Consider the following 26,689-nt stretch of genomic DNA (forward strand, 5'->3'; position numbering starts at 1 on the left):
AAGGCGCCACCCCACCGCGGGCCAACATGGAAGCTCCCCCGTCCTTCCGTCTTTGATGAAAGATCACAGGAACTTCAAACCTTCCAACTTTGATCCAAAAGAAGATCCTCTCCTACCAGGCTCTCGTCAGAATCCGAGAGAATCACCGCGCCGCTTGCTACAATCCGCTGCGAGGTTTCTACGGGAAATAAAACAACGTACAGTCCTGCAGCCGACCTCGACGTCACCCGGTCACGATGGGCGACCTAGCAGACTTCCTCACGGAACACGACCAGAACTTCCGCAAGTTCGTCCAACCTACTCCCCCACCTCGATGATAGCGTTGAATTTCTAACCAAACTGGCAGAGCACGTCTCCCCGCCCTCTACTCCGACTTCCGCCCCCAGCGAACCCTGAACCCCGATGGCTTCCAAGCAAACATGAGCGCCTGGCGCCAGGCCCTCGCCCGCGCGGCCTGGGAAGGGAGGATACCCTCGCAGCTCTCGGCGCCGAACCTGCTCGTAGTAGACGTCGACGATAACCTCCTCCGCGCCCTCGAGAGCAAACAGTTCGGCCGGCCCCTCGCCCTGGGTACGGTCGTCCGCGAAGCCGTCGCTGACAAGGACCTCTACCCTGTCAAAGAGTTCCTCGGCGCAAAGGACAGCATATACGCCAAGACGTGGTCGCAGGTGCCGTGGAGCGTCGTGTCGTGGGCGGCGGGGCAGCTCGGCTTCGGCGGCGGGTCGACGTCGGGCGAGGATAAGCTGCCTAAGGGGCAGTTCGTCGTGCTCAAGAACGTGGAGACCACGGCCAAGAAGCTCGCGGAGAAGGTCAGCCCCGCGGACACGAGGTTCGACCGCACGTACACAAAGATGCATTTTCAGAAGACGTTTGCGGATGCGCTGGTCGAGCAGCGGAGGCTATCCGAGAAGGACGTGGACATCCTCCTCGTCTTCCTGTCGCGCGACAAGGGGCTGGTGGTGTACGACGGCAAGGTGGTCAAGATCAAGGGCACAGGGGCGGACGAGGACGAGGCTTCTATAACGGAGGAGGACGCCGCTGTGTCATCACTGAAGGAGCTCATCGAGGACATGCAGAAGCAGACGGCGCTGCTCTCCACGCGCATCGACGAGCTCACCGTCACCGCGAAAGAGGCCGTCGCGAAGAAGAACAAGGTGGCGGCGATGGCGGCGCTCAAGTCGAAGAAGGTGGCCGAGAACTCGCTGCAGACGCGCTTCGCGACGCTGGGGCAGCTCGAGGACGTGGCGGCGAGGATCCAGACGGCGCGCGACCAGGTGCAGCTCGTCAAGGTGATGGAGGCGAGTGCGGGGGCGCTCAAGGGGCTCAACGAGAAGGTCGGCGGGGCGGACCGGGTTGGAGACGTGGTCGCCTCGTTGCGGGAGCAGATGGGCGAGGTGGACGAGGTGGGCGACATCATCGCGGATGCGAACGCGGCGCCGGCAGACGAGGTGGAGGTCGACGACGAGCTGGCGGAGATGGAGCGCGAGGAGAGGGAGAAGGAGGAGGCCAAGGAGAGGGCAAAGAAAGAAGCCGAGGAGGCCAAGGAGAGAGCGAGGAGAGAGGCGGAGGAGGCCAAGGAGGCGGAGGAAATGGAGAAGAGACTCGAGGCAGAGATGCAAGGGCTGAAGGCGCCCGTGACGGAACCTTCGGGAGAGAAGACGCCTTCGAGGGAGACGGCAGAGGGCCTGGAGAAGTTGGAGTTGGAGGAACGGCCGCAGCCACAGGCGGCATAGAGACCATGACTTCTGTACTATGTACGGTGTTTCACGATAGACGGTGGCGTTTGGGGATTCTGTACATTTATGTTGGAGGGTATCATAATGAAGCGACATCGCATATGCTATTATTTACAACAGAACGTTTACCGTGCTTCTTGGCTATTTGTTGCGCCAATGTCCACCGCGGGTATCTGCTCTGAAAAGCCGTCCTGCAAGTAATATGCGGATGAGGGTGGTTTTGGAATCGCAGCCTCGTGAGTGGGAGTGGCCACGGGGTCTACAGATGGCTCCGTCAGGTCAACCATCGTGACCTCTGCTGCCGTGCTCTCAGCCATCTCTAAACTCTTCACCCTCTCTGTGTTCTCCACGACACCTGGCGTAGCAGCATCCGACTCTTTTTGTGCCGTAGCATTTTCAGCAGCCGCCTCCTCTGTCTTCTGCTTCGCCTGCGCCCTGGTCTTCCTTGCATTCGCAATCAAGTCCTTGAACGAGTCGTCGTGCTTCACGGCCCACGCCGCGCCATCGAACTCCTTATCCTTGACTGCAGCCCCCGGACGAGCGGCAAACATGGGCGCTTTCGCACCCTGCGTGCGCTCCCACACATCAAGATCGTGAAGCAACTCTGCGCGGCGTTTCGGGCGCGCCGAATCGCAGTTTGCGTTCCACAGCGTCACCCACTCCTTGTGACGCTTCTCGAGCTGCTGCCGCGTGCCGTTCGTAGAGAGGCCGAGATCGGACATTCTCTTGCGGAGGGCAGCGTCTTTAAGCATGGAGTAGGCTATGGCGGGGAGGCGCTCGGGAGCTGGAGTCTGGCGCGGCGGAGCGGCGCCGCGGGCGGGCGTGTTCGGGGTCGGGGTACGGCTCGCGCTGGGACGTGAGGGTTGCGGCTGGGGACCGGGACATTTGTCGAGGTGGCTAAAGACTTGGAATTGCTTCATGCGGGTTTGGCAGATTGGGCAGGGTACGAGGCCGTCTTCTGGTGCTGAGAAGGTGTTAGTGAGGGGAGTGGACTGGCAAATATGGGGGTTTGGCTTACTGAATGTTGCGTCGTCTGCTTCGTCGTCCTCTTCCTCTTCTCTGGGCTCTGGATTGTGTTCCTCCTCCAGGTCTACCACCGTTGTTGACTGGCCCGCCCTTGTCCTGCTGAGTCGCGCTGAGCTCCTAAGTCTCTTCGCCTCGGGCTGGTGTTCCGGCGCGGAGTCTTCCTCCACAAGCTTCCTCTTCGGCGACGAGCCTCTGGCGGAGGCCTGGCCGGCGGTCCTGGCGAACTCCAGCGTCGTTTTCCTCGCCTTCGTAAAAGACTCGACAATCTCCTCCATGGCCCAATTACTCCTTAACTTCAGCTCCTGGTCCGAGGCGCGGCAGAGCGGGCATTTGCCTTCATTGGAGAGGGCGCGGCGGATGCATAGCGAGCAGAAGGTGTGGCAGCAGGACGTGAGCATGGGCGTCTTGAAGAAGTCCTTGCATACTTGGCATCGCAGCGCGGCCTCGACGGCCGAGAGCCCTGACAAAGGCGTCGAGAGCCAATCTGTGGAGTCGGGGACGTCGTCGAAGTTGTCCGCCATGCTGGGCGAGCGATGTCGTTGATCGAGAGGATTCTGGACGGAACTTCGTAGCAAAGGAGTATGCAGCAATTCTGGCCTGAGGAAGGCACCGGTAAGGCAGGCTATGAACGGTTTAAAGACGATCGCGGCCTATGCGAAGTAGGTGTGCCGGAAGTTTTCAGAAAGAATGTCAAAGTCGCGTCGAGGAGAGTGGCGGCGCGCTGGGCCTAGGCCAGGGACCGGGCTACAGGGGCAGGTGTTTAAGTGGATCACGTCACCAAATGCGCCTGCCTGAGTGGTTCTAAGAGGTACGTACCCAGAAATCAATTTACGCGTCTTGATCGCGTCCTGCCAACCCTCATCATCCCTCCTACATGAGAGCATCGTGAAAACGAGAGGGCGAGGTTTGACTCCAAGGGCATTTTCACTTCTCCGCATTGCGTCTTGCTATTCAATAACACCGGCATCCTCACCACATAATTCCGAAAATGGACGAGTACAAGAAGTACCTGGCGGACCAGGTCCTCAGCGAGGAGAAAATTGTAAGACGGCGCTTCATCGCATTTGCTAAAGCTCGGTACTCACAATGGTCCAGGTCACATACAGAAGTCTTAGCAGGGCACTCAAGACTCATGTCAATACTGCAAAGGCGTGAGTTCTTCCACGTCTACTGCGCACTGTAGCTGCTCATTTTCTCCAGTATGCTGTATGAGTTTCACCGATCCCAGAATGCCATGCGCCCCGGCACCATCCATGCGACCTACCTGATCTATGGCATTCGCAAAGTGGAGAATGTCCAAGAAGACGGCGACGTCGAGATGACCAGCTCTCTTCCCGATGTCGAGCCTTTGTCCGAAGATGTCGTCACTTACTCCTTGTCCCTGGTTCCTGGCGATCGTCTGAAGGGTAAGAATGATTTTTGATAGCCTAGTCGGGCAATGTGCTAAAGCAATTTCACAGAGGTACTGGCTACGTACGAAGATGTTTCTTCGTTCCATGTCTACAGTCTGGCTCGTCATCCCATCAGAGTAGGTGCAGTAGCCCCTCGTATACCCAGGCACTAACAAGACCAAGGAACCCCAGATGCTAGCAGACGTTGCCCAGCAGGTTCGCGAGCAATCCGGTGATGACAGCATATCTATGCTGGAGACGTACGGATCTATCACAAACCCTAATGTACGAAAGCGCGATCGCAAAGGCAAGCCAGTTCCTACGCCCGCACCTGTTGCTTCGACGGCCAAGCCCGTCAAGAAGGAACCGTCTCCACCCACGGCAAAGCCCGCTGCCGACAAGAAGGCAGAGGAGTCGGTCAAGAAAGAGGCGAAGCCTGCTGCCAAGGAATCTCCATTCTCAATGGCTGCCGGCAAGAAGGGTGCAGCACCTCCCCCGCTGAAGAAGAGCGGCTCTTCAGGTATCATGGGTTCGTTTGCGAAGGCCGCAGCAAAAGCTGCGAGCAAACCCAAGGAAGCACCGAAGAAGGCACCACCAGTCAACGACTCTCCTGCTCTATCCGACGACGGCGAAGACGATGACGAGGATATACCGGCTGCCAAACCTTCCTCTGATGGAAGGAAGTCAAGAAAGGAGCGCGAGGCCGACTTGAAGCGCATGATGGAGGAGGAAAGTGAAGAAGAAGAAGAGCCTGAGGAGAAGGAGGAGGAGCCCGAAGATGAGCCGATGGAGGAGCCTGAGCCTGAACCTGAAGCGAAGAAGGAGCCAGAGCAGTCCGAGGTCGTTGCTAGCAGCGGCGACGGCAGACGGCGCGGCAAGAGGAAGGTGATGAAAAAGAAGCAGATCATGGACGATGAAGGATATCTGGGTAGGTTCTGTCTCGAAGTATTGGCATCTTTGATACTGACGTTAGGCTACCAGTTACTATGGAAGAGGCCGTCTGGGAGGAGTTCTCAGAAGACGAAGCACCGAAATCAACTCCCGCTCCAGCTGCTAAGCCCAAACCTTCGACAGCCCCAAGCTCCGGCAGCCAGGCTTCGAAACCCAAGAAGGCTGCGCCAAAGGGGCAGGGCAACATCATGTCGTTCTTCTCTAAGAAGTGATTGAAGTTCCGGTGTAAATGGCTAGAATAGGGGGCTTGCATGTCACTCGGAGATGGACATCAAACCACAAAGTAATACTACCTTATTGAAGGAATACTGAAGACGATGTCAGAGTTAGCTGATGGTATGATATCAAAAATTGAGCAAGTTGCATGTCTCAATTGGACCTTTAAAAATTACAGCGCGGGAAAACTGGCTGATGAGTTGATCCCGGAAGAGAAACAAACAAATGTTTTATCAGCAACGGCCACAACATCAAACACGGCAGATCGGACGTGAAGGCGGCACGGCGGCCCCGCGCACCCCGCAGTGGATCCAGGTCGTTAATGCCGGACGCTAAGGGGGCGTTTGGCCCCCTGTCAGAGCTCCTGCAAGGGACCACAGTGACGAGATTCCCCCCGGGCCCCAGCCAAGCGCGGGCGCAGCGGACACCTGGCTGTCGTGGTGTGGGAGCTCTCGTCCCAATTTCTTGCATCCGTCCGCTCGACATCAAACTCGAAAACAACTCGTTGCGGTGAACCACTCTCCCCTTCTAGAGGTTACTGACGATACCCATGCGAACATAAGATATACCGCGGATTCCTTCTGCTTGCCTTTTCGGCCTCGAAGCCATGTCCCTCCGTACCTTTGTCGACGTGCTGCTGCCGCTTGCCGGTCTTCTTGTCGGCCATGTCTCTGCGGCGCAAGAGCCTCTTACTGGCGAGGACCGCGGCGCGTGCCCCAATTACGAGCAGTACTCTACTCATCCTCAGTATGTTGCAGACCTCTCTTTGCTGTTGACCTTGCTTGGGAATTGATGCTGACTTGCTGGTTACAGTAAGCCCCTGAGCGAAGGCCCTCTCGGTCTGCCCTACCAAAGACCCGATCCGCGATGCCGTACATTCCACTCTGAAGCGATTGAGAAGGTCATCCAGGATGTCACGTCCCGAATGAAGGACCCCGACTTGGCTAGGCTTTTCGAGAATGCCTTCCCCTCGACCACAGACACAACAGTCAAGTTCCACACCGACGGGACGGACACTAGATTTGTCGACCTGAACGGCCGAAGCTTGCGCGACGAGGGCAAGTGGGAGGGCCCGCAATCCTTCGTGATCACGGGAGATATCATAGCAGAGTGGCTGCGCGACAGCACGAACCAGCTGTCCCCCTACCAGGCCCTGGCCAAGAAAGATCCCGCCATCTTCAAGCTCATCCTCGGCGCCATCAACACCCAGTCCGAGTACGTTATCGAGTCACCATACTGCAATGCCTTCCAGCCGCCCCCGATTGCGAACCTGCAGCCGAGTCATAACGGACAGGACGACACCGTGCATCCAGTCTACGAGCCCTCGTTCGTGTTTGAATGCAAGTACGAATTGGACTCGCTGGCGCACTTCCTAGCTCTGGGAAATGACTTTTACGAGCACACCGACTCCAAAGACTTTTTGACCCCGAGATGGTACCTTGCTCTTGAGACGGTGCTCGACGTGCTGGAGCAGCAATCGCACCCCACGTTCGACTCGGCGACGGGTCAGTACCAGAGGAATGAGTACACTTTCCAGCGCAAGACGGACCTCGGAACCGAAACCTTGAATCTCAAGGGCGTAGGCAACCCGCTCAACAATGGAACAGGCCTCGTGAGATCAGCTTTCAGGCCCAGCGATGATGCGACCATCCTTGGTTTCTTCATCCCGGCCAACGCCATGATGGCTGTCGAGTTGAAGCGTACGGCGGAGGTTCTGAAAGCTGCTGGGAAGGACGTACTTGCGCAGGAGGTGGCCAAGTGGAGCCAGACCATCACTGATGGCGTTTGGGAGCACGGCGTGGTGAAGCACAAGAAGTACGGTGACGTGTTCGCGTACGAAGTTGACGGATACGGCTCGTCTATCCTCATGGATGATGCCAACTATCCCTCGCTTCTCGCATTGCCTCTCATGGGATTCTTGCCTCCAGAGGACAGGACTTACCAGAACACACGAAAGATGCTTCTGGAGAAGACCGGCAACCCGTACTATCTTGAGGGCCGGGCTTTCCATGGAATTGGAGGTGAGTGAAAGTCGTTTCTACATAAGAGTGGTATACTAACTCTGTCAGGACCCCACATCGGTCTATCGAACGCCTGGCCTATGAGTCTGTTGATCCAGGCCCAAACATCCGAGAACGATGAGGAGATCACAGAGTGCCTCGACCTCGTGCTGCGTTCTGCCCGTCTGGGTCTGGTGCACGAGAGTGTCGAGGTCAACCACATCACTTCATACACCAGAAGCTGGTTTGCATGTAAGAACTTGAGATCTGAACCAACTTGGTATTGACGATACTAACTACTTCAGGGGCCAACGGTGTTTTCGCCGAGACAATCTTGGATATTGCCAAACGCAAGCCGCATCTGATCTTCACCGAGGCTAAGCCCTACCAAGTGTAGACGAAGACGGACAATCCTGTAAACCACACGTAAATAGAGGTTCGCTGTAAGATGATTGACGGAGGAGCATTGGGCATGGCGACTGGATTCGCTTCACCTGCATTTTTATACCCAGAGGGCCTCTCATGACCTAAATCGAATTTTGCATTAAGCTGGCTCGCTGCTCGTGACGTACCTACTCAGACCTTCATTGGGCCGCCATCGTAAATCAGAATATTACTTTTACCTTCTCTTTGGTCAAGTCTCCTATTTAACATTGTCAACATCCAAAGCACTCGACGACTTCCACTCAACCCCATCCTTCATAGCCTTCAACACTCTACCAAGCCGTACAACACCCTCTACAACATCCTCCTCAGGCTCCCACGAGAAACAAAGCCTAATCTCCCTCCCAAACCTCGCCGCCTCCTCGTCCCCATGCACCTCAAACTGCGCTCCGTGCCCAATAACCAAGTCCTCCGTCTCCTTGGCCCTCACCGCCGCCTCCCGGCTCGACATCCCCTCCGGCAACGTGAACCACACAAAATACCCGCCATACACCCCGGCCCCCTCCAACGAGCTCTCCCGCACCGCCACCGTCCCGCCCAGCGGCTTCTGCACGTGCTCCGCGATGGCCTCCATCATCGCGCGGTGCCGCCTCGCCAGCGCCGGCCGCGTCTTCTCGTCGAGGTGCCGCTGCACCTGCCCGCTGGCCAGCAGCTCCGCGACGAGCATCGCCGCGAGCTGGCTCGGCGCGCCGCCGCTGCAGGTCGACCCCGTCTGCGACAGGCCGTACGCGAACGCGGGGCTGCCCTCGGCCCAGCCGGTGCGCACGCCCGGGCCGACGATCTTGGAGAAGGAGCCGTTGGAGACGGCGTTGCCGAAGGAGGAGGGCGGCACGCCGAGGGCGCGGTCGATGTCGACGAGCCGTGGGAGGCGCATCGACGGCGGGTAGGATGCGTCGCCGTCGGTGGGGGCGTGGGTCGTGGGCCATTGGAGGAAGTCGTAGACGTCGTCGGCGATGAGGAGGGCATCATATTGGCGGGCGAGGCGGACGAGGTCGTACCGCCGGCGCAGGGACATTGTCTTGCCTGTCGGGTTGGAGCAGGTTGGGACGAGGTAGATTACGTGGCGGTAGAGCTTTCGCTTCTTGGCTTGTTTGAAGTGCTGGAGATGTGTGTGTGTTAGCTTGAGCTCACTTTACTTCTCATGTATAAGAATGACATGTGAATGGGGAACGACGAATACTCACATCATCGTTTCCCTTCCCAGCGGCTTCGAGCCCCTTTCTCAAGTATTCCAGATCAATGCCCTCATCATCCTCCGGCACGGCTTTCAGCCGGCCGTCAAACCCCGCATCCGCGAAAATGGGACAAGCAAGGAAGTAGCACGGCGCGACCATCCACACGTTCTGCGTGTACAGCGGGTCCGTGAAGGACTGCAATATGCACGCGAGGTTCTGGCTTGCGCCGCCCGTGATGCAGATGCGGCTGACGTCGGGAGGGTGGTGGGGGAGGGCAGTGTCGTTGCTCGCCTCCACCGCGGAAAGGAGGTCCTGGGTCTCCTCGGGCGTTTTACCCGCGATCGGATAGAACGCCGAAAGCCATTCAGCGAGGGCGTCGCGGAGCGGCTGGTAGCCCGGGTCCGGTCCGTACTGGAGCCCGGGGACGTAGACGGCCGGGTCGGCGAGGGTCTTGACGGCGGCGGCGGAGAGGGCTGCTGCGGGCAGGAGGGAGGGCGAGGGCCAGCCCCGGAGGAGGTTTATGGGTTTCTTCTTGAGAGAGGCGTTCATTGTGGTTTCTCGTCCTTGAAATTGAGACGTTGAGAAATACTGGTGAGTGAGAAGGTGACGATGTGATGAGACGCGGATAGGATCGGGATAGGCGGCCGGGCGGGTACGGATGTGGGTTTCGGCGCGGGACACTGAGGGGCGGGCGATGTGGGTGAGGGGCCGGTGGTGAGGTATCTGGACAAGATCTTTCGGGACTTTGAACAGGCTGCGCTTCATTACCTCTTTTGCCTGAGGTCTCTGTGAGTAGTGCGGGAGAGGATTGACTTGGTGCTTGGAGGAGAAGGCGATTATTTATGTCATAGTAGTTTGGTGTCAAAGTGAAGTTCAAAGCGGTACGCTCCGACTGCGGAGGTGAGATAACACCCCAACGGCTAACATGCCTTTTTGAGCGCAGGAATGGGCGGTCCTCGCCCCATAATATTTCGCAAAGCGTGGCATGGTATCCATGAGACCACGCCAGCTCTAAGGTATTCCAACATGACACGCTTCAGCTCATAAGATGATCAAGAGTTATGAGCAAAGAACAGGGGTATCATGTTTGCTAAAATACAGTATACTGCAGTTGTGTCTGTCTAGCCTTGACAACTTTTCTGTCTTACCATCCCCACGTTCTTGTAGAAGCAGTGAACACCGGAGGCTTCCATTGAATCCTACTAGGATCAATGAGACGCTTCTGCTTCACCTTTTGCCTTTCGCGCTGCTGGATGAGCTTCTCAGGAATCACAACCTTGTGCTCTCCCTTATGATAAACCTGCATCTTAAGCGCTTGGAGAGTGTGTTCCACATCCTGGGGAATGACGGCCAGCTGCGATGAGATGGCTTCAATCGTCGCCTTTTCCTCGCGCTCGTTATATCCCACCAGCAGATCTAGAATATTCTCACCCCAATATTGTCGATAACTCAGCAAACCCAAGTCAGAGAGCGGCTTTTCTGGCGAGCCGAGCTTGCCCTCGATCTTGGATAACTCGTACGAGAATTGAATGAGCAAGCGACCGTAGCCTTTCCGCTGGTACTGCGGTAACGTCAGAATACAAGCAACGTTGTAGCCGTCTGCGCTCTCTTTTTCTTTTGAGAAGTATCCGATAATGTGGCAGCCTTTGTCGTCCCGACTAGCCATCACGTAGAATAAAAAGGGATCCACATCGTAGTAAAGTGTCTTGTGGTCCAGAAACATCTTGGAAAGTAGACACAGGTTGCGGCAGTATGTCCGCTGCCGCCTGCCGTCGATCTCGAAGAACGAAACAGAGTCGTCCCGGTAGATCTCGTTTCCAGGAGGGTGTTGCAAGGTACACTTGCGTCGGTGTCTTGAAAATGCCTTTTCGTCGCCGTAGTACCCGAGGCAGAACTCGCAAATGTAAATAACGTCCTCCTGGTTGAAGACCTCTGGGTACGGTGAGAAGTACCACGGGAACAGGTCATTCCTGCCGAATTGCACTTTAGAAATATTTCGGATTCGCGAAATCTCGGCAGGGTTCTGCGTCATGGAACCATGCGTCCTAAGCTTCTCAATCTCCTTTTCGCGGCTGAAGCCACCAAGGTCCTCCTTCTGATCTCCGTCGTCTCCATCGATGTCCATCTCGTCACCGACAGCCGCTGGTGTCGCGCTCGCCTCACCCGTCGCGGGGGTTTGTGCCTGACTTTCTTCGGCTGCGGGAGTCATCTTCTGGCTTTGCGACTCGACGAACTCGGTCCATGGGTGCGGTGTCGTGGCCTCGGAGGGCGCAGATTGTTCTCTCTTTGCGGGTCTCTTCTGAGACTTTTTGGCGGGTTGCGCTTTCTTAGACGTCGCAGTGCCCTTCTTAGTCTTTGCATCCTTAGGCTTGTCCTTGTCCGGGTTCGGCCACTCGACATCTTGGTCAAAGTCGATGCGGGAGGTCGGCACCCACTCGTCGAGACGCTTGTTGAAGTTGTCGAAGTTGCAGTAGAATTGACGTCCGCTCTTCGTTTCTTTTATACTAAGAATTTCGGCTCTGCGAGGGACGCCCTCCTTGTTTACCATAGCAATGCATCCTATTCTATGGTGCATGGGTCAGTCGAAGTGGCCGATGGGGAATTCTGGTGGGGTGAAGAGATGACGTACCTGATTGTCTCTGGCGTGGCCTTGCCCTTTTGTCTGGGCTCTCCAGAACCGACTGTGGCTTCACCGTTGGAGCCGTGTGCCGCCATGATGAATGCTCGAGGTTGTGGCTGTTGTTTGATGATTTTCGTCGCAGACTGAGCTTCCTGCGTTCCGTCGCAAAAGATGATGGTGGAAGCGGGAAGAGGCAGGTGGTGTGGCAGAAAACGCGATTTAAGCAAAGGCGGTGAACAAATTGCCGCGAACCCCTGCCATGTAAATGGGACCCGCTGCTCCACACTGCCGTTCCGCGCTCCGTTAATTGCATCTTCTCATTTTTCGCTAATTCTCGAACGAGCAACCCGATGTTGGCACTCGACTCTAGACTCTTTCTCAGCAATCAAGTACGACGTCTCGAGGGCAATTTCTGGTCTTGCTGGGCTAGGCGTGAGCCTTCAAACCAAAGACATCTACGTCTTGCTCGATATCATGGCTTCTGAGCTGTCATCAAATTGGAAGAAGCTTCAGGCTCAACTCAAGGCCGCGCCTCCTTCTTCCACTACCGGGGCAGTGAAGAGAAAGGCGGACTCTTCAACCCAGCAGCCAACCAAAAAACAGAAGCTCAAGTCTGAGAACAAGCCCGCCCCGAAAGCCGCTCAAAAACCCAGCCAGAAGAGTTTCCAGAAACCCACCAAACCGAAGGGCGACCGGATGGGTGTTGCACAGAGTTCCAAGGTTGAAGTCGACCTGGACCCCAAACTCAGGACCACACCTTCCCTCGCACTCTGGGCTGCAGACAATGACGTCTCTTCAGAAGCACTGGCCGAGGCGTACGGTCTGGGGCTGAAGAATAACTCGATGCTTGCATCAGATAAAGACAAGGTCAATGCTGGTCTTACAGAAGGACTTAACGTTGGGAAGTACATCGCCATGGACTGCGAAATGGTCGGGGTCGGGCAAGGAGGGTACGAGTCTGTGCTGGCTCGGGTGAGCATCGTCGACTTTCACGGCCGCCAGGTTTACGACTCATACGTGAAGCCGCAAGAAAAGGTCACCGACTGGCGGAGCGCTGTGAGCGGTATCCTGCCGAAGCATATGAGATTCGCTCGAGATTTCAACGAGGTACAGACGCAGGTCGCTGCACTGCTTAAGGACAGGATACTGGTCGGTCATGATGTGAAGCATGATCTGGACGCTCTCAAGCTCAGCCACTCAATCAAGGATATCCGCGATACCTCCAACCACCCAGGCTTCAAAAAGTTCGCCAACAGCAGGAAACCAGCGCTCAGGAAATTGGCAGAGGAGATTCTAAAAGTCACCATCCAGACCGGCGCTCACTCGAGTATTGAAGACGCGAGGGTAACGATGCTGCTGTTCCGCAAGCACAAACAAGCCTTTGACGTCGATCACGCGAATCGCTTCCCCGGCTCTGGGAACACATCTTCAAAACCGAAACCAAACTCAAAAAAGACGAAAAAGAAGAAATGAGCTTCAAGTCTAATCGCCTACGATCTCTGCTGCGTCGGAGTCGTGACCCCGAATGTCCTTCATCATTACCACCGCCTGAGCCTTCGGGGGCTTACCACAATCGCCGCAACGCCATGCATTCCGCCTCTTCAATTCAGAATAATCCCTTTACAGAGGAATACCCTCCATCAACTCCAAAGCGCCCTCGCGGCCAACCGTTATTATCACATCGCCGAGCGTTTTCGTCAGGAATCCGGCTTCGCAGTATGTGAAGTAATACTAAGAACTCATTAGCATAGACCAGGAAGGACCAGATGGTGCATCCTCTCACCTCCCACTTCCTCCTGAATACATCAATCTCTTCCTCGGTCATGTTCTCGTGTTCCAGCTTCAGTGCTGGCCGGATCTTCTCGTCAAAGTTTTGCAGGAACGCCTCCTTCCACAGGCGCAGCGTTTTTGAGTAGTGGCCACCAATGTTTTCGACCTTCTCGACGATGAGCGTACCTCTCGATTCGTTCGTAATGTGGTTCAGCAGCTGGGTGATTGATGGCAGGTACCCTCCGGGGAAGATGTAATGGTTGATGAAACTATTGCTCGTCAGCGCGGCGCTCAGTGAAGCCCTGCCCTTGCCGTTCACTCACTCTTCTCCCTTGGAGTACGCCTCATGGCGACCCTCTGGCATGGTAATGCACTGGAAGACTGCGATGCCGCCGTCCTTCTTCAGCAGCTTGTCCATGCACGCAAAATACGTCGCCAGGAACTCCTGCCCAACGGCTTCCAGCATCTCAATCGATACGATCTTGTCAAACGGCTTTTCTGGCACTTCCAGCGCGCGGTAGTCCATCAACCTCACCTCAATCCGGTCGCTCAAGCCCGCCGCCGCAATGCGCTCCTCCGCGAGGGCCTGTTGTTCCTTGGACAGCGTCAGACTGGTGACACGGCACCCCGTCGTCTTCACCGCCTCGATCGCGAACGAGCCCCAACCAGTGCCGATCTCCAACACATGATCCGAAGCCTTTATGCGCGCGCCGTCGATGAAGCGGTGCAGCTTGGTCATTTGCGCAGCCTCCAGGCTTTCCTCCGGCGCGTTCGGGTCGGTTTGCGGCTGCCAGATGGGGCATGAGTACGTCATATCCGGCGAGAGGAAGGCGGCGAACATTTCGTTGCTGATGTCGTAATGCGCCGAGATGTTGAGGAGCGCGTTCGAGAGGGTGTTCGTGGTGCGGGCCAGGCTTGAGATCGCGGCGGAGAAGCTTGAGATCCACGTCGTCCCGTTGCCCATTTCTTCGCGATTGACAATGAACAGCTGTTTGCGCCCGCTCACCCATTAGCTCACTGTGACGGGCAATTGAATAAAATGCATGCCGCGCAAGGGTATCTTTTTACTGACCTGGAAGAAGGCGGTCAAGTCTTTACACTCGATCTCCCCGAGCATGTACGCCTCCGCGAAGCCCATGTCGGCGAACAGGAACAGGCGCATCCAGAAGGCATCACTCTTCACGACCAGCTCGACGCGGGGCACGGCGTCGGCGCGGCGCGGGACATGGTGGTCACCGTTGGTGAGGTTCTCGTTGTACTTTGCGCCGAGCTTCTGGCCGAAGACGTGCCTCGACTCGGCGGGCTCGTCGACCAGCAGCAGCGTGCCGCGCTCAATCTTTGAGAACAAGGAGAAGATGGCGGGCTTGGCTACGGACAGCGCCGGGCCCCAGGTCAGGCTCCCGACCGCACCTCTCACCAGCTCCGTCCCGCGGGACAGCGGCTGGGCTACGGCCGCCGGGACGAGAGAGGGCAGCTTGGGCATAATCGATTCCGTTCGAGGAAAGGCAAAAAAAAACTCAGTTGGTTTCTATATGTCTCTCTCTCTCCCCAACTTTCTTGAGGGAGCGCGGGGGAAACAGAAAAAGGCCGATTGACGTATAAGACGGGAAAGCGCGAAAAGGCGGTGGTACGAATTGGGGACGAACCGAATTACCGTCAATTGGATTGGGCGGGACGCCGAGGGAACCTAAAGCAAGCTCTCAAGGTACAACTCTGGGATCTTGCATCTGCTTTGTTTTGGTTCCTCGGTGATGGAGGGGGGCTGGACTTGGGATTGGAGGGGGGAGGGAGGGTTGAGAAATGCGGAAGGTTTAGCTATTGGCAGGACGGTAGTAGCAGCAGCAGGTGCAGCAGCAGTAGCAGAAGTAGCAGCAGCAGCAAAGGCAAGGTCAGAACGTTGTGGTGTTCACATCTGAGACCACGAGGCAGGGCGGGACGATCATTTTATTCCTACACTATGTCACCACACAGCATTTCTTCTGGAGGGCGACAACGGCTGGGAGGGGTGGTTAGAGGAGCCAGCCCCGCGGCGCATAGGTGTTCACTCTAGCTAGAAGAGAACAGAAGAAAAAAAGGGCCACCGGCAAATGGTCTTGTTGCCCTTTCTCTCTCGTCACGGATGCAACGAGCGCGTGCTTCTTGTCTCGCCCATCGGTACCGTCGCAAGCCCGAGGGCCAAAAATGTGGGCGGGAGAGGGTCCCGACTGGGATGAGCATGAGTGGGATGGTGGGTGCGGCAGGGGTAGCTCAGACGGGAATCTCTCGGGAGGGGCAGAGGCCTTGGCCATCGCTTGTTTCATTGAGGACGTCGATGGACGTTATGGGTGACGATCACGGCATTGGCTTGAACCTGAGATGTATCCTGGTACAGATTCTTCAGACACATGTATCCAGATGCAATAAGGCACCGATCGTCTGGTGTGGATTGGGTGATTCCTCAAGAGCGTTCGCTGCGTGTCATTTAGAACCGCAACAGAGAAGAAGGGTGAATGAGCAGAGTAGCAGCAGCTTCAAACTCTCAACATTTCTTCTTAGGGCAGGGCTAAGACGGCATGATGTCAATTGGTACCAACGGAGACATGGCGAGCCGAGCGCATGGCAACGAACGCATGTGCGCCTTCATCGGAGTTAACCTTTGGCCTTGAGCAAGCTCATTCGCTGCTCGTGTCAAGAACCATTACATTTGCCAAAGTACCTACATCCATCCCACGGAACGAAGTCCTGGACCACCACCACCACCATCTAGCCTCCATGGACACTAGACCGGCCAGTGCGCCGCCCCGGAGCGTCCGGCCGGAGCCACGTTCAGCCATCGAACTGCTGCTAGTGTCAGTGATGGAAGCACGAGCTGTAGGTTTCGAGAAGCCGTCGAATGCTGCCTGTCCCCGGCTGGCAGAGGGCCAGGCGGACGAAACAAAACGGAGCCTAGCCTAGGGCAGGCTTGACGATTCAGGAGTCCATCGGCCATCGGATGAAGATGCTTATTTTGCATCAAGCGCGCTGACCTCGATTGCGCGTTTTCCTTCGTCTCTACATGGGCGCACGCATTTTCAGGGACTGGGACAATGCGCTTTCACGAGCAAAGAGAAGCAGAGGAGGCTTCTCTTTGCTGGAGCAAGTGAGGATATCTGCATTGATGCAGTGGCAGCACTTGGCAGATCCCTGCAGGGCCTGCGATGCGGCAGCATTCGTTTCTACGGCGAGGACGGCTGGCTGGTGGATTAGTCGTGCATTCCCCTTGGGTTAGTCCGCTTGCCAACTGGGTAAGGTACTTTGGAGTGAAATGCCAGTCGAGCCGTCAACGATTTTCCTTTGACACCGGTTTCCCATCTTTGAACAAAAGTCCGTCCGTCGGTGCGAGCTCCGATCCAGCAGAGAAACGCTCGATGACCGGCTCTGCGGGAGCTGTCGAGTGACTCGAGTCGTCGCCGTGTGAGGGAGAGGCGAGCTACAACGAATTAGACAAGGCGTCGAACCCGATTTGGGGCTGGTCCCCGTAGATGGTAAACGCCGAGGAGGGTGAAGCACAGGGTCTGCGGAGCATTTTGTGTGCTTCTGGAAATTCGGCAGGGGTTGTTCTCATGTCAATGACATCAAGACTTTGATCCTCTCCACCGCCGCCGCCAATTGCATGGCTGAGATTTCGTGCAGGACTCGACTCCGAACTTCGTATTCCGACGAGGGAAAAAAAGTCAGAGGTAAGATGGGCATTGAGTTGTACGTCTGAGAAGATTGGATTTTTGTAAGACATAGAAAAAGGATGGAATCATTACGAGAAAAGTGTCAACGTGGCTGGGGGGCCTGGGGCGGAACTTCTGGGTGTTTTAACATCCGGTCTTGCAGCAACTTGGGTATGTAACCAAATTGACCACGTACTTGTCTCAAGACACCTAACCCGCCCGTGGGACCGACCGTCTTAAGGCTTATGTGCCTTGTTCCCTGGGCCATGGGAAACGATCCCTGTGGTAACGGCTAGAGATGCAAGACGAGGCATTCGGGTCTCGAAGGAGGCTGGGTGTTGATGGAGGATTGGACAAGTTTTGGTGTCAAGACTCAACTAGCAGGATGCATGTCTCTCAGCAGCAGCGCGCCTTGTAACATCACCCAGCCTCTTCAGCCCAGCCAGAGCGCGCAGCCTGACTCAAAGTGCGCCTGTAGCTTCCCCGTCTGTCACACTCTTAGAACGTCTCCGCCAGTGAACGAAGCGTGCACGCATGGGCAGTGTTGACGAGAAAGACTGTCGTGCCGTCATGATGTGGTCGGATACATATAGCGTACGTACAATACAATCCTTGCGGCTGGCCTGGCCCGAAGCCACTGAAACAGCGGGAGGAAAGGTCTTGGAAGGGGGGCTCGTGCACCGTGCACCACACCCTCTCTTCTGAAGCCAAGACCTGTCTTATCGATTCCGATAAGCTTATCGAGACGCCTTATCGGCTTTAATTGAATTCAGATCGCGTCTCTTTCGGAAAAGACGCGTCGTGTGATACTCGGTCCAAAGAATCGCAAGTCTACAACTCTCATCCCCTGCGGGTTCAACCAGATACGAAGGCAACATGTCGCAACCAATCCTCTCTATCCAGTCCGGCGACTCTAGCAAGAGCAAGGCAGTGGCTAACCTTCTGCCTTGCCGAATTCATCACGACGGCCCAATTGGCGAGGTCGATTCCTCCTTTTGGAATCCCACCAAGACAGATGGTTCGCACATCTCCCGTTCTCCCCCCTGAAATGAAGCACCATCCTGACTCTCTATCACAGATGGAAAGAACGTAGCATATTTTCGAGGAAGGAAGCTCCACGGAACGACGGTCAAGCTGCCCGAGCAGTACAGAGGAGTGGTGATGGAGAAGAGCGACAAGATCGAGAACAGGCAGTCCGAAGTCGAGGAGGAGGTTGAAGAGGAGGAGCCGCTAGTTGAAGTGGGTGCCATGGATGTCAAGGCCGAGTTTGACGAGATGGTCATCTGGGGACACGAGGCCAGCGCCGAGGCTGCGTCGGATCCATATGTCAGGAGTATCGAGGAGTGGCTTACAGTAGCGGACCAGGTTTGTGGTGACTGTGTTCCGACTTTGATCTGTCTAACTAATATTGATGATACAGATACACTCATACGCATCACCAGACAACAAGAACGGCGCATAGGGAGATGATGGTGCATAATTGCAGGGGAATATTCAGCCCAGAAGCCCCATCCACGGAGATGACCAAGAGAGGCCAGTCGGGCAGTCACGGGGGCACTTAATCTTGATGCTTACCCAGGAAAAGAATTGCTGCATTCTACGCTGCTGTCTAAGAGAGTGTCGCGGCTAGATTGAGTTCGTTGGCTAGTCACATCGCTTAGGCAGATGATGGCCGCATAATTGCATTGTTCAGGCGTTTGGAAAGGAAGGCGCCGCATTCTTGCAGACAAAATACCAAATATTTCACAAATCATCAACATCATCGTTCTGTCCAATTGACAAAAATGCAAAACAACTATCCATTGTACTGGGCGGATGTGCTTGATCAACTGCAGAGACCTGACATCAAAGTGCTGGTCACCAGCATACACTAACAATTAACCCGAAGGAGACTAGCGCCACTGTACTCAATCTACGCCGTCGCGACACCCCTGAGCAGCAACGCGTCCCAACGCGACTTGTGCCCCTCTCGCGTCAAAATCAATTAAGCCCCTGGCCAATTCTGCCGTCTCCAACTGCGAAAAAGGATCCATCGCATCCCACCACCCAAAATCCCACCTCCCCCAAAAATCACCATCCCGCATCACCGCCTTTAACCCCCACCGCCAGCGCTGCTGCATCATACCCGAAGAGACGAACACATTTTGAGCAGTCGCAACACCAAAGACAATAACAATGGCTGCTTCAAGCGACGCCGGCTTTATGATGTCGGACGCCCCGTCCCGCGCGGCGGGTACCCCTAGACGCCAGTTCATGCCCAGCTCCTCCGCCGGCAGGCCACGAGTTCCCCCTTCCGAGAGCATGGGCGCTCCCAGCGACGACGAGGCTGAGGGCTTCGCTGACGATCAGGTCCCGCGAGGCTCAAGGATACAGGACGCCTCAAACGTTCCCAAGGTCGAAGACAGGATCGGCCTGCTGGTTCAGGAGCACTTTGAGGAGTTCATCGAGCAGTGAGTACCACTTCTGCCAGCTTTGATGCTTCTCCCAAGAGCATAACTGACGATATGCCTGACAGGTTTGTTGAGGACTTTACCTCCTCTGCCCCAACATCCAGCGCCGTCACCACGGACAAATACTATGTCGCGCAGATCCACGGCATGCGCGCGCTCCAGCTCTCCACCTTCTACGTTGACTGGAAGCACCTGGAGTCCTGGAATAAAGGAGAATTGGCCGATGGTGTCCTCCGTGGATACTACCGCTTCCTCCCCTTCCTCACCGCTGCTCTACACAACATGATCGCCAAGTACGAACCGCAATACTTTAAGGAGCACAGGCAGCCAACCTCGTCGAGCAACCAAGCCACCTCCGCTGCCAGCAACATGGGCTCCGCTAGCCAGTCGGAAATGGGATCCAAGACGGCCAACCAGCAGACTGACAAGCTTTTCAATATCGCTTTCTACAACATGCCTCTTATCTCGAGAGTGCGCAGTCTCAGAGCGACGAATATTGGCCAACTTCTCTCCATCTCCGGTACGGTCACGCGAACATCCGAGGTCCGTCCTGAGTTGTCGCTCGCTACCTTTGTGTGCGAGGCGTGCAGATCGGTTGTGCCAAACGTCGAGCAGACCTTCAGATACACGGAGCCTACGCAGTGCCCCAACTCAACATGCCAGAATCGCCAGGCATGGCGATTGGACATTAGGCACAGCACATTTGTCGACTGGCAGAAGGTGCGCATTCAGGAGAACAGCTCTGAGATCCCCACAGGAAGCATGCCTCGTACGATGGACGTCATTCTGCGTGGTGAGATTGTCGACCGAGCCAAAGCAGGTGAGAAGTGCATCTTCACGGGTGCGCTCATCGTCGTGCCAGATGTCAGCCAGCTTGGCCTGCCGGGCCTGAAGCCAACTGCAATCAGAGATGACAAGCCTGCTGACGTTGGTGGCTCTGGCGTGACGGGTCTGAAGGCTCTCGGTGTGCGCGACCTTTCCTACCGCATGGCCTTCCTGGCGTGCATGGTCGTCCCAGATACCTCATCGGCGGGTCAATCCGCCAGCGGCCAGGTCCAGGACGTCATTAGCTCGTTGACCTCAGAGAAGTCCGCGGAGACTGCCGAGTCGGTGGAAGCTGCTCAGGCGGCTGTTCTCGCTTCCATGAACGAGTCCGAGATCAACGAGCTGCGTACCATGGTGCACAGCGATCATATTTACTCCCGCTTGGTGCAATCCATGGCGCCCACAGTCTACGGCCACGAGGTCGTCAAGAAGGGCCTGCTTCTCCAGCTCATGTCTGGTGTTCACAAGACCACTGCTGAAGGCATGGAACTGAGAGGCGACATCAACATCTGCATTGTTGGTGACCCGTCTACTTCCAAGTCTCAGTTCCTGAAGTACATCTGTTCTTTCGCGCCCCGCGCCGTCTACACGAGTGGTAAGGCTTCTTCCGCTGCTGGTCTGACGGCTGCTGTCGTCAAGGATGAGGAGACAGGTGACTTCACCATCGAGGCTGGTGCTCTTATGTTGGCAGACAACGGAATTTGTGCCATCGACGAATTCGACAAGATGGATATTGCCGACCAAGTTGCCATCCACGAAGCTATGGAACAGCAGACCATCTCTATCGCCAAGGCCGGCATTCAAGCCACCCTCAACGCCCGCACATCTATTCTCGCCGCTGCCAACCCCGTCGGTGGTCGCTATAACCGCAAGACCACTCTCCGCGCCAACATCAACATGAGCGCCCCCATCATGTCTCGTTTTGATTTGTTCTTCGTTGTTCTCGATGAGTGCAATGACTCCGTTGACCGCCACCTTGCCGAGCACATTGTCGGGCTTCACCAGCTCCGTGACGAGGCCATCGAGCCCGAGTTCAGCACCGAGCAACTCCAAAGATACATCCGTTTCGCGCGCACGTTCCGCCCAGAATTCACCGCCGAGGCCAGGGAGGTTCTCGTCGAAAGGTACAAGGAGCTCCGCGCCGACGACGCACAGGGCGGAATCGGCAAGAACTCGTACCGTATCACCGTTCGTCAGCTCGAGAGTATGATTCGTCTGTCCGAGGCCATCGCCAAGGCCAACTGTGTTGAGGAAATCTCACCCCCGATGGTCAATGAGGCATTCAACCTCCTCAGACAGAGTATCATTTCTGTCGAGCACGATGATGTCGAGGTTGATGATGAAGAGCCCGAGGACAGCGCTACCCTGCGTCGCGCGGCATCTGAGGCCGCTGGCCAGCCCGTTGAGGATGACACTGCCATGGCTGTCGACGAGGCCGCGCCCGCGCGACCCAAGCAGACCATCACGTACGAGAAGTACGTCAGCATGGTTAACCTGTTCCTGCAGCATGTCGTCGAGGATGAGAACGAAGGTGGTGAGGGTGTTGAGGGCGAGCAGCTTGTCGAATGGTACCTTGAGCAGAAGGAGGACGAGCTCCAGGGCGAGGAGGATTACCACCAGGAGAAGACCCTGGCCAACATGGTGCTCAAGAAGATGGTGAAGGTAAGCAGTTGTCCACCAGTCATACGATTCGTTGAAAAGATGCTAATTCAGGTGACAGAACAACTTCCTCATGGCCATCCGCGGCGAGGGCTTGATGGACGAAGATGGCAACGCCGGCGAAGGCGCGTCTGCTGCTGCGGCCAAGATTGTCTACGTCGTCCACCCCAACGCTGCTGTCGAGGAGATTTGAGTGGATGTCTCTCCCTGGCGTTGGTTGATTTTGAAATAAAATGGAGGATAGTTGAATGCATCATGAGAAAAGTAATGTCTGCAGCATTTTGGCCTTTTTGAGCCTTGAGCAGTTGGGATGGCTGGGCATGTGTTGATACCGCCTGGGAGTTGTGGCGTTGGAGGACATTCTGCGTTACTGAAGAGGATATGCATATAAAGCAGAGAACCGAGATAGCAAGACATGTGGTCATGCTGCAATTCATTATTAACAATGGAGTTTTTATTGTTCGACCGCAATGATTTCAGCATCCTTGAACATCGTTGATCTCGTATCACAATAGCAGAAGCAAACGCTGCTCGTCGTATCATTCTGTGGGCACTCATCGCCTGCAATGTCACCGGGTATTCTTGTAAAACCATTCTCATCATCATTCTTTCCTATCATGCACGCCTACGACGAGAACGTGCCATCCTGGTTGACGTTCGGGATGAAATTAGGACACAGCCACCCTCTGCCTTCGGGACAGGTAAAAATGACCTCCCCATTCTTCCGCAATAGGCCCATCTGGAAGCGCCACTCTGTCTTGACGGCGATCCCGTTAATCTTGAGCCAATACGCCAGGATCCCCTCGGGCGTGCACGGCTCCTGCCCGCTGAACGTCTTCTCCCGCGAGTGCGTGTTGAACGCCTTCCACCGGCCGCCCTCCTTCTCGACGGTGCGCAGGTTGACGAATTCGCGGTAGAGGTACAGGTACGTGAACATGGCGTTGGGGCGGCCGAAGGCCGTGATGTCGCTGACGCCGGCGCGCAGCTCGCCGTCGTGCAGCATCGAGTACCACGTCCAGTCGAGCGCGACGCGCGGGGCGAGGATACCGTTCTCGGGCACCTTCAGGGATGATAGCGCGGGGGATCCGTCGCCCCAGAACTGCAGGTCGAGGCGGCCCTTGTAGATGTAGTCGTACGAGACGCCCTTCTCGACCATGTAACGCTGGACCTGCTGCGCGGCGAGGTAGAGCGCCTTCCACTGGCTCAGCTGGTGGTTGAGCTTGTCGGCGCCGCAGGCCTTGACGAGGACGTCGGGCGGGTCGACGGCCTTCTCCTTGACGTCGTCGAGCTTCTTGACGACGACGGTCTTGAGGGCGTCGCCGAAGCAGGCGCGGAGGTTCTTGGCGATGGTGGCCTCGTCGGAGGTGTCCTTGTCGCCGGCGGCGTCGTAGACGTCCGTGTCGTAGGTGAAAACGTGGACGTCGACGCCGCCGGAGCCGGTCCAGGTCTTGACGAGCTTGTCATTCTGCGCCTTGCAGGTTTGGAGGTAGGTGCGCAGGAAGCCGGTGTAGACGATGGCGGCGCGGCCCATGTCGTCGGCGGCGCGGTGGAGGGTGCAGGTAGTCTTGGAGCCGGCGCGGATGTGCAGCTTGCCGCTGTCGAGCAGCTCGAGGACGGGCTTTTCAGCGGCGCCGTCGCTGGAGTCGGCGGAGGCGCAGTCGGGGAGGAGGTTGGAGATCCACGGGGTGGCGCCGTAGGGGGCGGCCGTCGAGTTGGACCAGGAGAGCATGAGGACGCCCTCCTGGGTGAGCTCGACCTGCCACGAGACGGGCCAGTGGTATTCGGTGTCGGAAGTGAAGAGCTCGGCGTCGGTCTTGGTGTCGGTGAGGGAGAGGGCGCCGCTGTCGAGCAGGCGGAGGGAGTAGCGGCCGGACGGGGAGGTCAGGTGGAAGGGGGAGAGCGTCTGGCCGGCTTCGAGCTTCGACGGCGTCTTGGAGGTTGGTTGCGCATCTTTGGCCGGGTCGGAGGCTGGCGTTGCGGGTTTCGAGGGCGCAGACGATGCCGTCACGGCGGCAGCGGTCGAGGAGATCGTGGCAGCGACACCATTACCGCCCTTGTTCGCGTTGTTGGCGGCGTCTTTGGCCGGCGCTGTTGGCGCATGGTTGTTCACCGGGGTGGGAGGATTGTAGCCGACGTGGGGGAGCTGGGGGACGAGGAATATCGCGGCGATGAGGAAAACGGCGACCACTAGGGACAGCCTGAGACACGTGCCGCTCAGCATCACGACGGTTGGGCTTTCTGGCTTGGTGGGCTGTCCATTGCCAGCATAGCCGTGTGTTTTATGGCGTTTGTCTAAGAGGAGGTTATCCAATGAATCCGACAGGGGGCGTGCCGAGGCGGCAGGTGAATCCTCAGTGCGGCGCGATCGCGACGTTATCCGCTTATCGATAGAGCTTTGACCGTATGCATGTATCGGACTTGTTTCAGCGCGATACCTACATACATGGTGCCTGTGATTAGTCGGCACATGTAAGTGCTCCCAAATTTGTCCATAGAATCTTGCTCAGAGGTTACTCGTTTCCTATTGTCAATTCGTTTCAATGACGCTACTTGGTGGTTGGGACCTGGATGTGAATGGCTTCAGTTCGTTGAGCTAACCTTACCCGAATCTGCCTTGTATCAAATGCGACATTGGTACATAAAGATTTCTGTTTCGATGTTTCAAGGCGCCTTTCTTTTCCCATTGGAAGTAAAACTTTTCGTTTCTTGCAACTAATGAGAAGAAATTCATTGTCTCGTCTTTCTATCTCTAACAGATTGGCATTTCATTAGTCACTCTGAAGTTTTTCTTACTGGTTGTATTATCCGAACAATCCCTCACCGGTACATTTTGTTCGGCTTTACTCTCTTGTCTCTCGGAATCCTTTCATGATCATCTATCGGTCGCAGAAACAACGCCTCCTTCTCGGCCATGATGCCGTACCTATGGCTAAGTGCTTTGGTGTCTTCCAAAACACTAGTCGGCATTGCGAAGTCTCCTGGAGGCGGACTCCGCATGGCGAGTGCCAACAGCTCTGAAATTGAATCCCAACTTGAGCTCGTGATGCCCCTTCCCACACTCCACAGCACGAAAAGCCCAGCTATACCACAGTACACGAACAACCCGAACACCAGGTTTCTTACTGTGTTGTCTTGGTTACTATACGCAAAACCTTGCATTTCCGCGCGGAAATAAAATGAGACAAAACGTGACTGGTCGGCTTCTTCGACGGCAAAGGCGGCCTCATCTATTGCGGCATCTTGGCGCTCGAAGAGGCGACTCCGCGGAAAGAAGTGACGCCACCACGCACCATTCTCATCTTTGAGCGTTGTGATGAGATGAGCATTGGGTACCGTGCGCGCCATCGCGTTAATGAGCATGCCGTTGATCAACGTCTCAATGTGACACGGCGTCCAGTCCGGCCCCCTGTTCTCGAGCGAGGCAAGCCCAGCAGTGGTGGCAAGCCTCTGGAAGACAGTTGTATTGGTCTTTTCCACAATAGGATTGCTGAGGTTCGCATAGGATGTATGGATGGTGATCATACGGTCGGAGCCCCAGTCACTCTTTTCGAACCATTCTTGCGTCTTGACATGGTAGTACTGAAACACGTGAATTTGGGCGGCCGTCCATTGGGCGTTGGTTATGGAACCATAAAGCGCAGGCTCTTTCCCTTCGAGTGGAAGGGAGACAACAGACACGATTGAGGCATTTGCTGCCAAGTCTCCCTCCGGGTTTATGTCAAAGAAGAACAGTTCAGGAATAGAACCGTTCATGCTCTTCAGAAAATCCTCCGTATCAACATCTTCGATTATCATAGGGCTATATAGCGTTTGGGGGTTTCGGACACCGGGAAATTGGATTGATCGATTATCGTTCCTAGCCAAGCACCGTGTCGTGATCGATGCCACCTCTGAGTATGTGGTGTACCGGGAATCAGATCCTCTGTAATTTCTCTTGTTTTCTTGTCCCATGCGTGCCATGGCCGTTTCCCAGAGCGCCGTTATTTTGACGAGGCCTACACCCGTGGCATGGGGAGGCAACATCATCCTGGAATCCTCCCACTGCATCTCCGGGTTTTCAACAGGCTCGCGAACGGATAGACTGGCTAGCAGCACAGACTCCGTCGTAGGTAGAGGCCATAATCCTGGAGGTCAGGTGTACAAAGGGTTCTCCACCTCAAGTTTTCTCTGGCTCGGAAAAAAGCTCGCAAGTTGCTCTAACGATTCCCAACCAGCTGATAGACAGCGTAGATCGCCGGTGACCTGGCATATCTCTCCATGGAGGGTATTATTGGCTGTCATCATACTAGGATACATCTCCTGAATTGAGACATCGATCCAGGCCCACGAACCGCCTAATTTGTACCAGTCTTGAGTGGGCATCAAGATGGTTGCGATTGCAGGAGCGACTAGTACGGCCAACGCACAGCATGTGAGTGAAAAGACAATAAAGAAGCCTTTCTTCCAGACGGAGGAGAATTGCCCTCGCAACATAGCGAATATGTCATTCGACCATATGAAGCTTGGAGACTTGTATTCGTGGCTGGCGAAAAAGGCTGCCAATGGTATGCCTTGCGGCATAGTTGCCTCCATGCGCACAAACGTGAAGATCATTGTGGTAAGAGATCCGATAATGAAGCTCTCGATGAGCTTTGCAGCAAATTGAATAGCCAAAGCGGCCTGCTTATCCCACGCACGAAGCGGTGTTAGGTGGGCCCCAACCCAGTGTTCGCGGAAAACGAAGCGAGCCATGATAGCAGTTGCTAT

At 55.9% G+C, this 26,689-nt stretch overlaps 12 protein-coding genes across 12 annotated transcripts; 6 read left to right on the forward strand and 6 right to left on the reverse strand.

Annotated features, from left to right (window-relative positions):
• Positions 1-236: 236 nt before the first annotated feature.
• On the forward strand, positions 237-1,733 carry CGCS363_v004467 (Uncharacterized protein; the record flags this gene model as incomplete). The annotated part of the gene is made up of 2 exons (XM_036636316.1): positions 237-286; positions 347-1,733. The coding sequence occupies 2 exons, from the start codon at positions 237-239 to the stop codon at positions 1,731-1,733; spliced, it is 1,437 nt and encodes a 478-aa protein (XP_036497072.1).
• A 128-nt stretch (positions 1,734-1,861) lies between these two features.
• uvs-2 (Postreplication repair E3 ubiquitin-protein ligase rad18) lies at positions 1,862-3,283 on the reverse strand (the record flags this gene model as incomplete). The annotated part of the gene is made up of 2 exons (XM_036636317.1): positions 1,862-2,700; positions 2,755-3,283. 2 exons carry the CDS (start codon positions 3,281-3,283, stop codon positions 1,862-1,864), a joined length of 1,368 nt encoding a protein of 455 aa, XP_036497053.1.
• A 467-nt stretch (positions 3,284-3,750) lies between these two features.
• Positions 3,751-5,316, forward strand: cdc27 (DNA polymerase delta subunit 3; the record flags this gene model as incomplete). Its single annotated transcript, XM_036636318.1, has 6 exons — positions 3,751-3,804; positions 3,858-3,913; positions 3,963-4,168; positions 4,223-4,290; positions 4,337-5,081; positions 5,135-5,316. 6 exons carry the CDS (start codon positions 3,751-3,753, stop codon positions 5,314-5,316), a joined length of 1,311 nt encoding a protein of 436 aa, XP_036497054.1.
• Positions 5,317-5,927: 611 nt separating this feature from the next.
• CGCS363_v004470 (Meiotically up-regulated gene 157 protein) lies at positions 5,928-7,717 on the forward strand (the record flags this gene model as incomplete). The annotated part of the gene is made up of 4 exons (XM_036636319.1): positions 5,928-6,067; positions 6,134-7,341; positions 7,390-7,572; positions 7,626-7,717. 4 exons carry the CDS (start codon positions 5,928-5,930, stop codon positions 7,715-7,717), a joined length of 1,623 nt encoding a protein of 540 aa, XP_036498884.1.
• Positions 7,718-7,963: 246 nt separating this feature from the next.
• Positions 7,964-9,488, reverse strand: CGCS363_v004471 (Uncharacterized protein; the record flags this gene model as incomplete). Its single annotated transcript, XM_036636320.1, has 2 exons — positions 7,964-8,863; positions 8,949-9,488. 2 exons carry the CDS (start codon positions 9,486-9,488, stop codon positions 7,964-7,966), a joined length of 1,440 nt encoding a protein of 479 aa, XP_036498947.1.
• A 595-nt stretch (positions 9,489-10,083) lies between these two features.
• Positions 10,084-11,654, reverse strand: esa-1 (Histone acetyltransferase esa-1; the record flags this gene model as incomplete). Its single annotated transcript, XM_036636321.1, has 2 exons — positions 10,084-11,503; positions 11,569-11,654. 2 exons carry the CDS (start codon positions 11,652-11,654, stop codon positions 10,084-10,086), a joined length of 1,506 nt encoding a protein of 501 aa, XP_036498883.1.
• Positions 11,655-12,033: 379 nt separating this feature from the next.
• REX4 (RNA exonuclease 4) lies at positions 12,034-13,032 on the forward strand (the record flags this gene model as incomplete). Its single annotated transcript, XM_036636322.1, has 1 exon — positions 12,034-13,032. The coding sequence occupies one exon, from the start codon at positions 12,034-12,036 to the stop codon at positions 13,030-13,032; it is 999 nt and encodes a 332-aa protein (XP_036498882.1).
• A 147-nt stretch (positions 13,033-13,179) lies between these two features.
• Positions 13,180-14,812, reverse strand: ufaA1 (Tuberculostearic acid methyltransferase UfaA1; the record flags this gene model as incomplete). Its single annotated transcript, XM_036636323.1, has 4 exons — positions 13,180-13,290; positions 13,343-13,598; positions 13,653-14,317; positions 14,402-14,812. The coding sequence occupies 4 exons, from the start codon at positions 14,810-14,812 to the stop codon at positions 13,180-13,182; spliced, it is 1,443 nt and encodes a 480-aa protein (XP_036498888.1).
• Positions 14,813-17,885: 3,073 nt separating this feature from the next.
• On the forward strand, positions 17,886-18,471 carry CGCS363_v004475 (Uncharacterized protein; the record flags this gene model as incomplete). The annotated part of the gene is made up of 3 exons (XM_036636324.1): positions 17,886-18,027; positions 18,088-18,374; positions 18,430-18,471. The coding sequence occupies 3 exons, from the start codon at positions 17,886-17,888 to the stop codon at positions 18,469-18,471; spliced, it is 471 nt and encodes a 156-aa protein (XP_036498948.1).
• A 713-nt stretch (positions 18,472-19,184) lies between these two features.
• On the forward strand, positions 19,185-22,136 carry mcm6 (DNA replication licensing factor mcm6; the record flags this gene model as incomplete). Its single annotated transcript, XM_036636325.1, has 3 exons — positions 19,185-19,459; positions 19,525-21,946; positions 22,005-22,136. The coding sequence occupies 3 exons, from the start codon at positions 19,185-19,187 to the stop codon at positions 22,134-22,136; spliced, it is 2,829 nt and encodes a 942-aa protein (XP_036498886.1).
• Positions 22,137-22,568: 432 nt separating this feature from the next.
• On the reverse strand, positions 22,569-24,164 carry CGCS363_v004477 (uncharacterized protein; the record flags this gene model as incomplete). Its single annotated transcript, XM_036636326.1, has 1 exon — positions 22,569-24,164. One exon carries the CDS (start codon positions 24,162-24,164, stop codon positions 22,569-22,571), a length of 1,596 nt encoding a protein of 531 aa, XP_036498885.1.
• A 596-nt stretch (positions 24,165-24,760) lies between these two features.
• Positions 24,761-26,674, reverse strand: CGCS363_v004478 (uncharacterized protein; the record flags this gene model as incomplete). The annotated part of the gene is made up of 2 exons (XM_036636327.1): positions 24,761-26,067; positions 26,230-26,674. The coding sequence occupies 2 exons, from the start codon at positions 26,672-26,674 to the stop codon at positions 24,761-24,763; spliced, it is 1,752 nt and encodes a 583-aa protein (XP_036498881.1).
• Between the last annotated feature and the right edge of the window lie 15 nt (positions 26,675-26,689).

The sequence above is a fragment of the Colletotrichum siamense genome, assembly GCF_013390195.1.
Source record: "Colletotrichum siamense strain Cg363 chromosome Unknown KSG_Cg363_contig03, whole genome shotgun sequence".
NCBI classification, from domain to species: Eukaryota; Fungi; Ascomycota; class Sordariomycetes; order Glomerellales; family Glomerellaceae; genus Colletotrichum; species Colletotrichum siamense.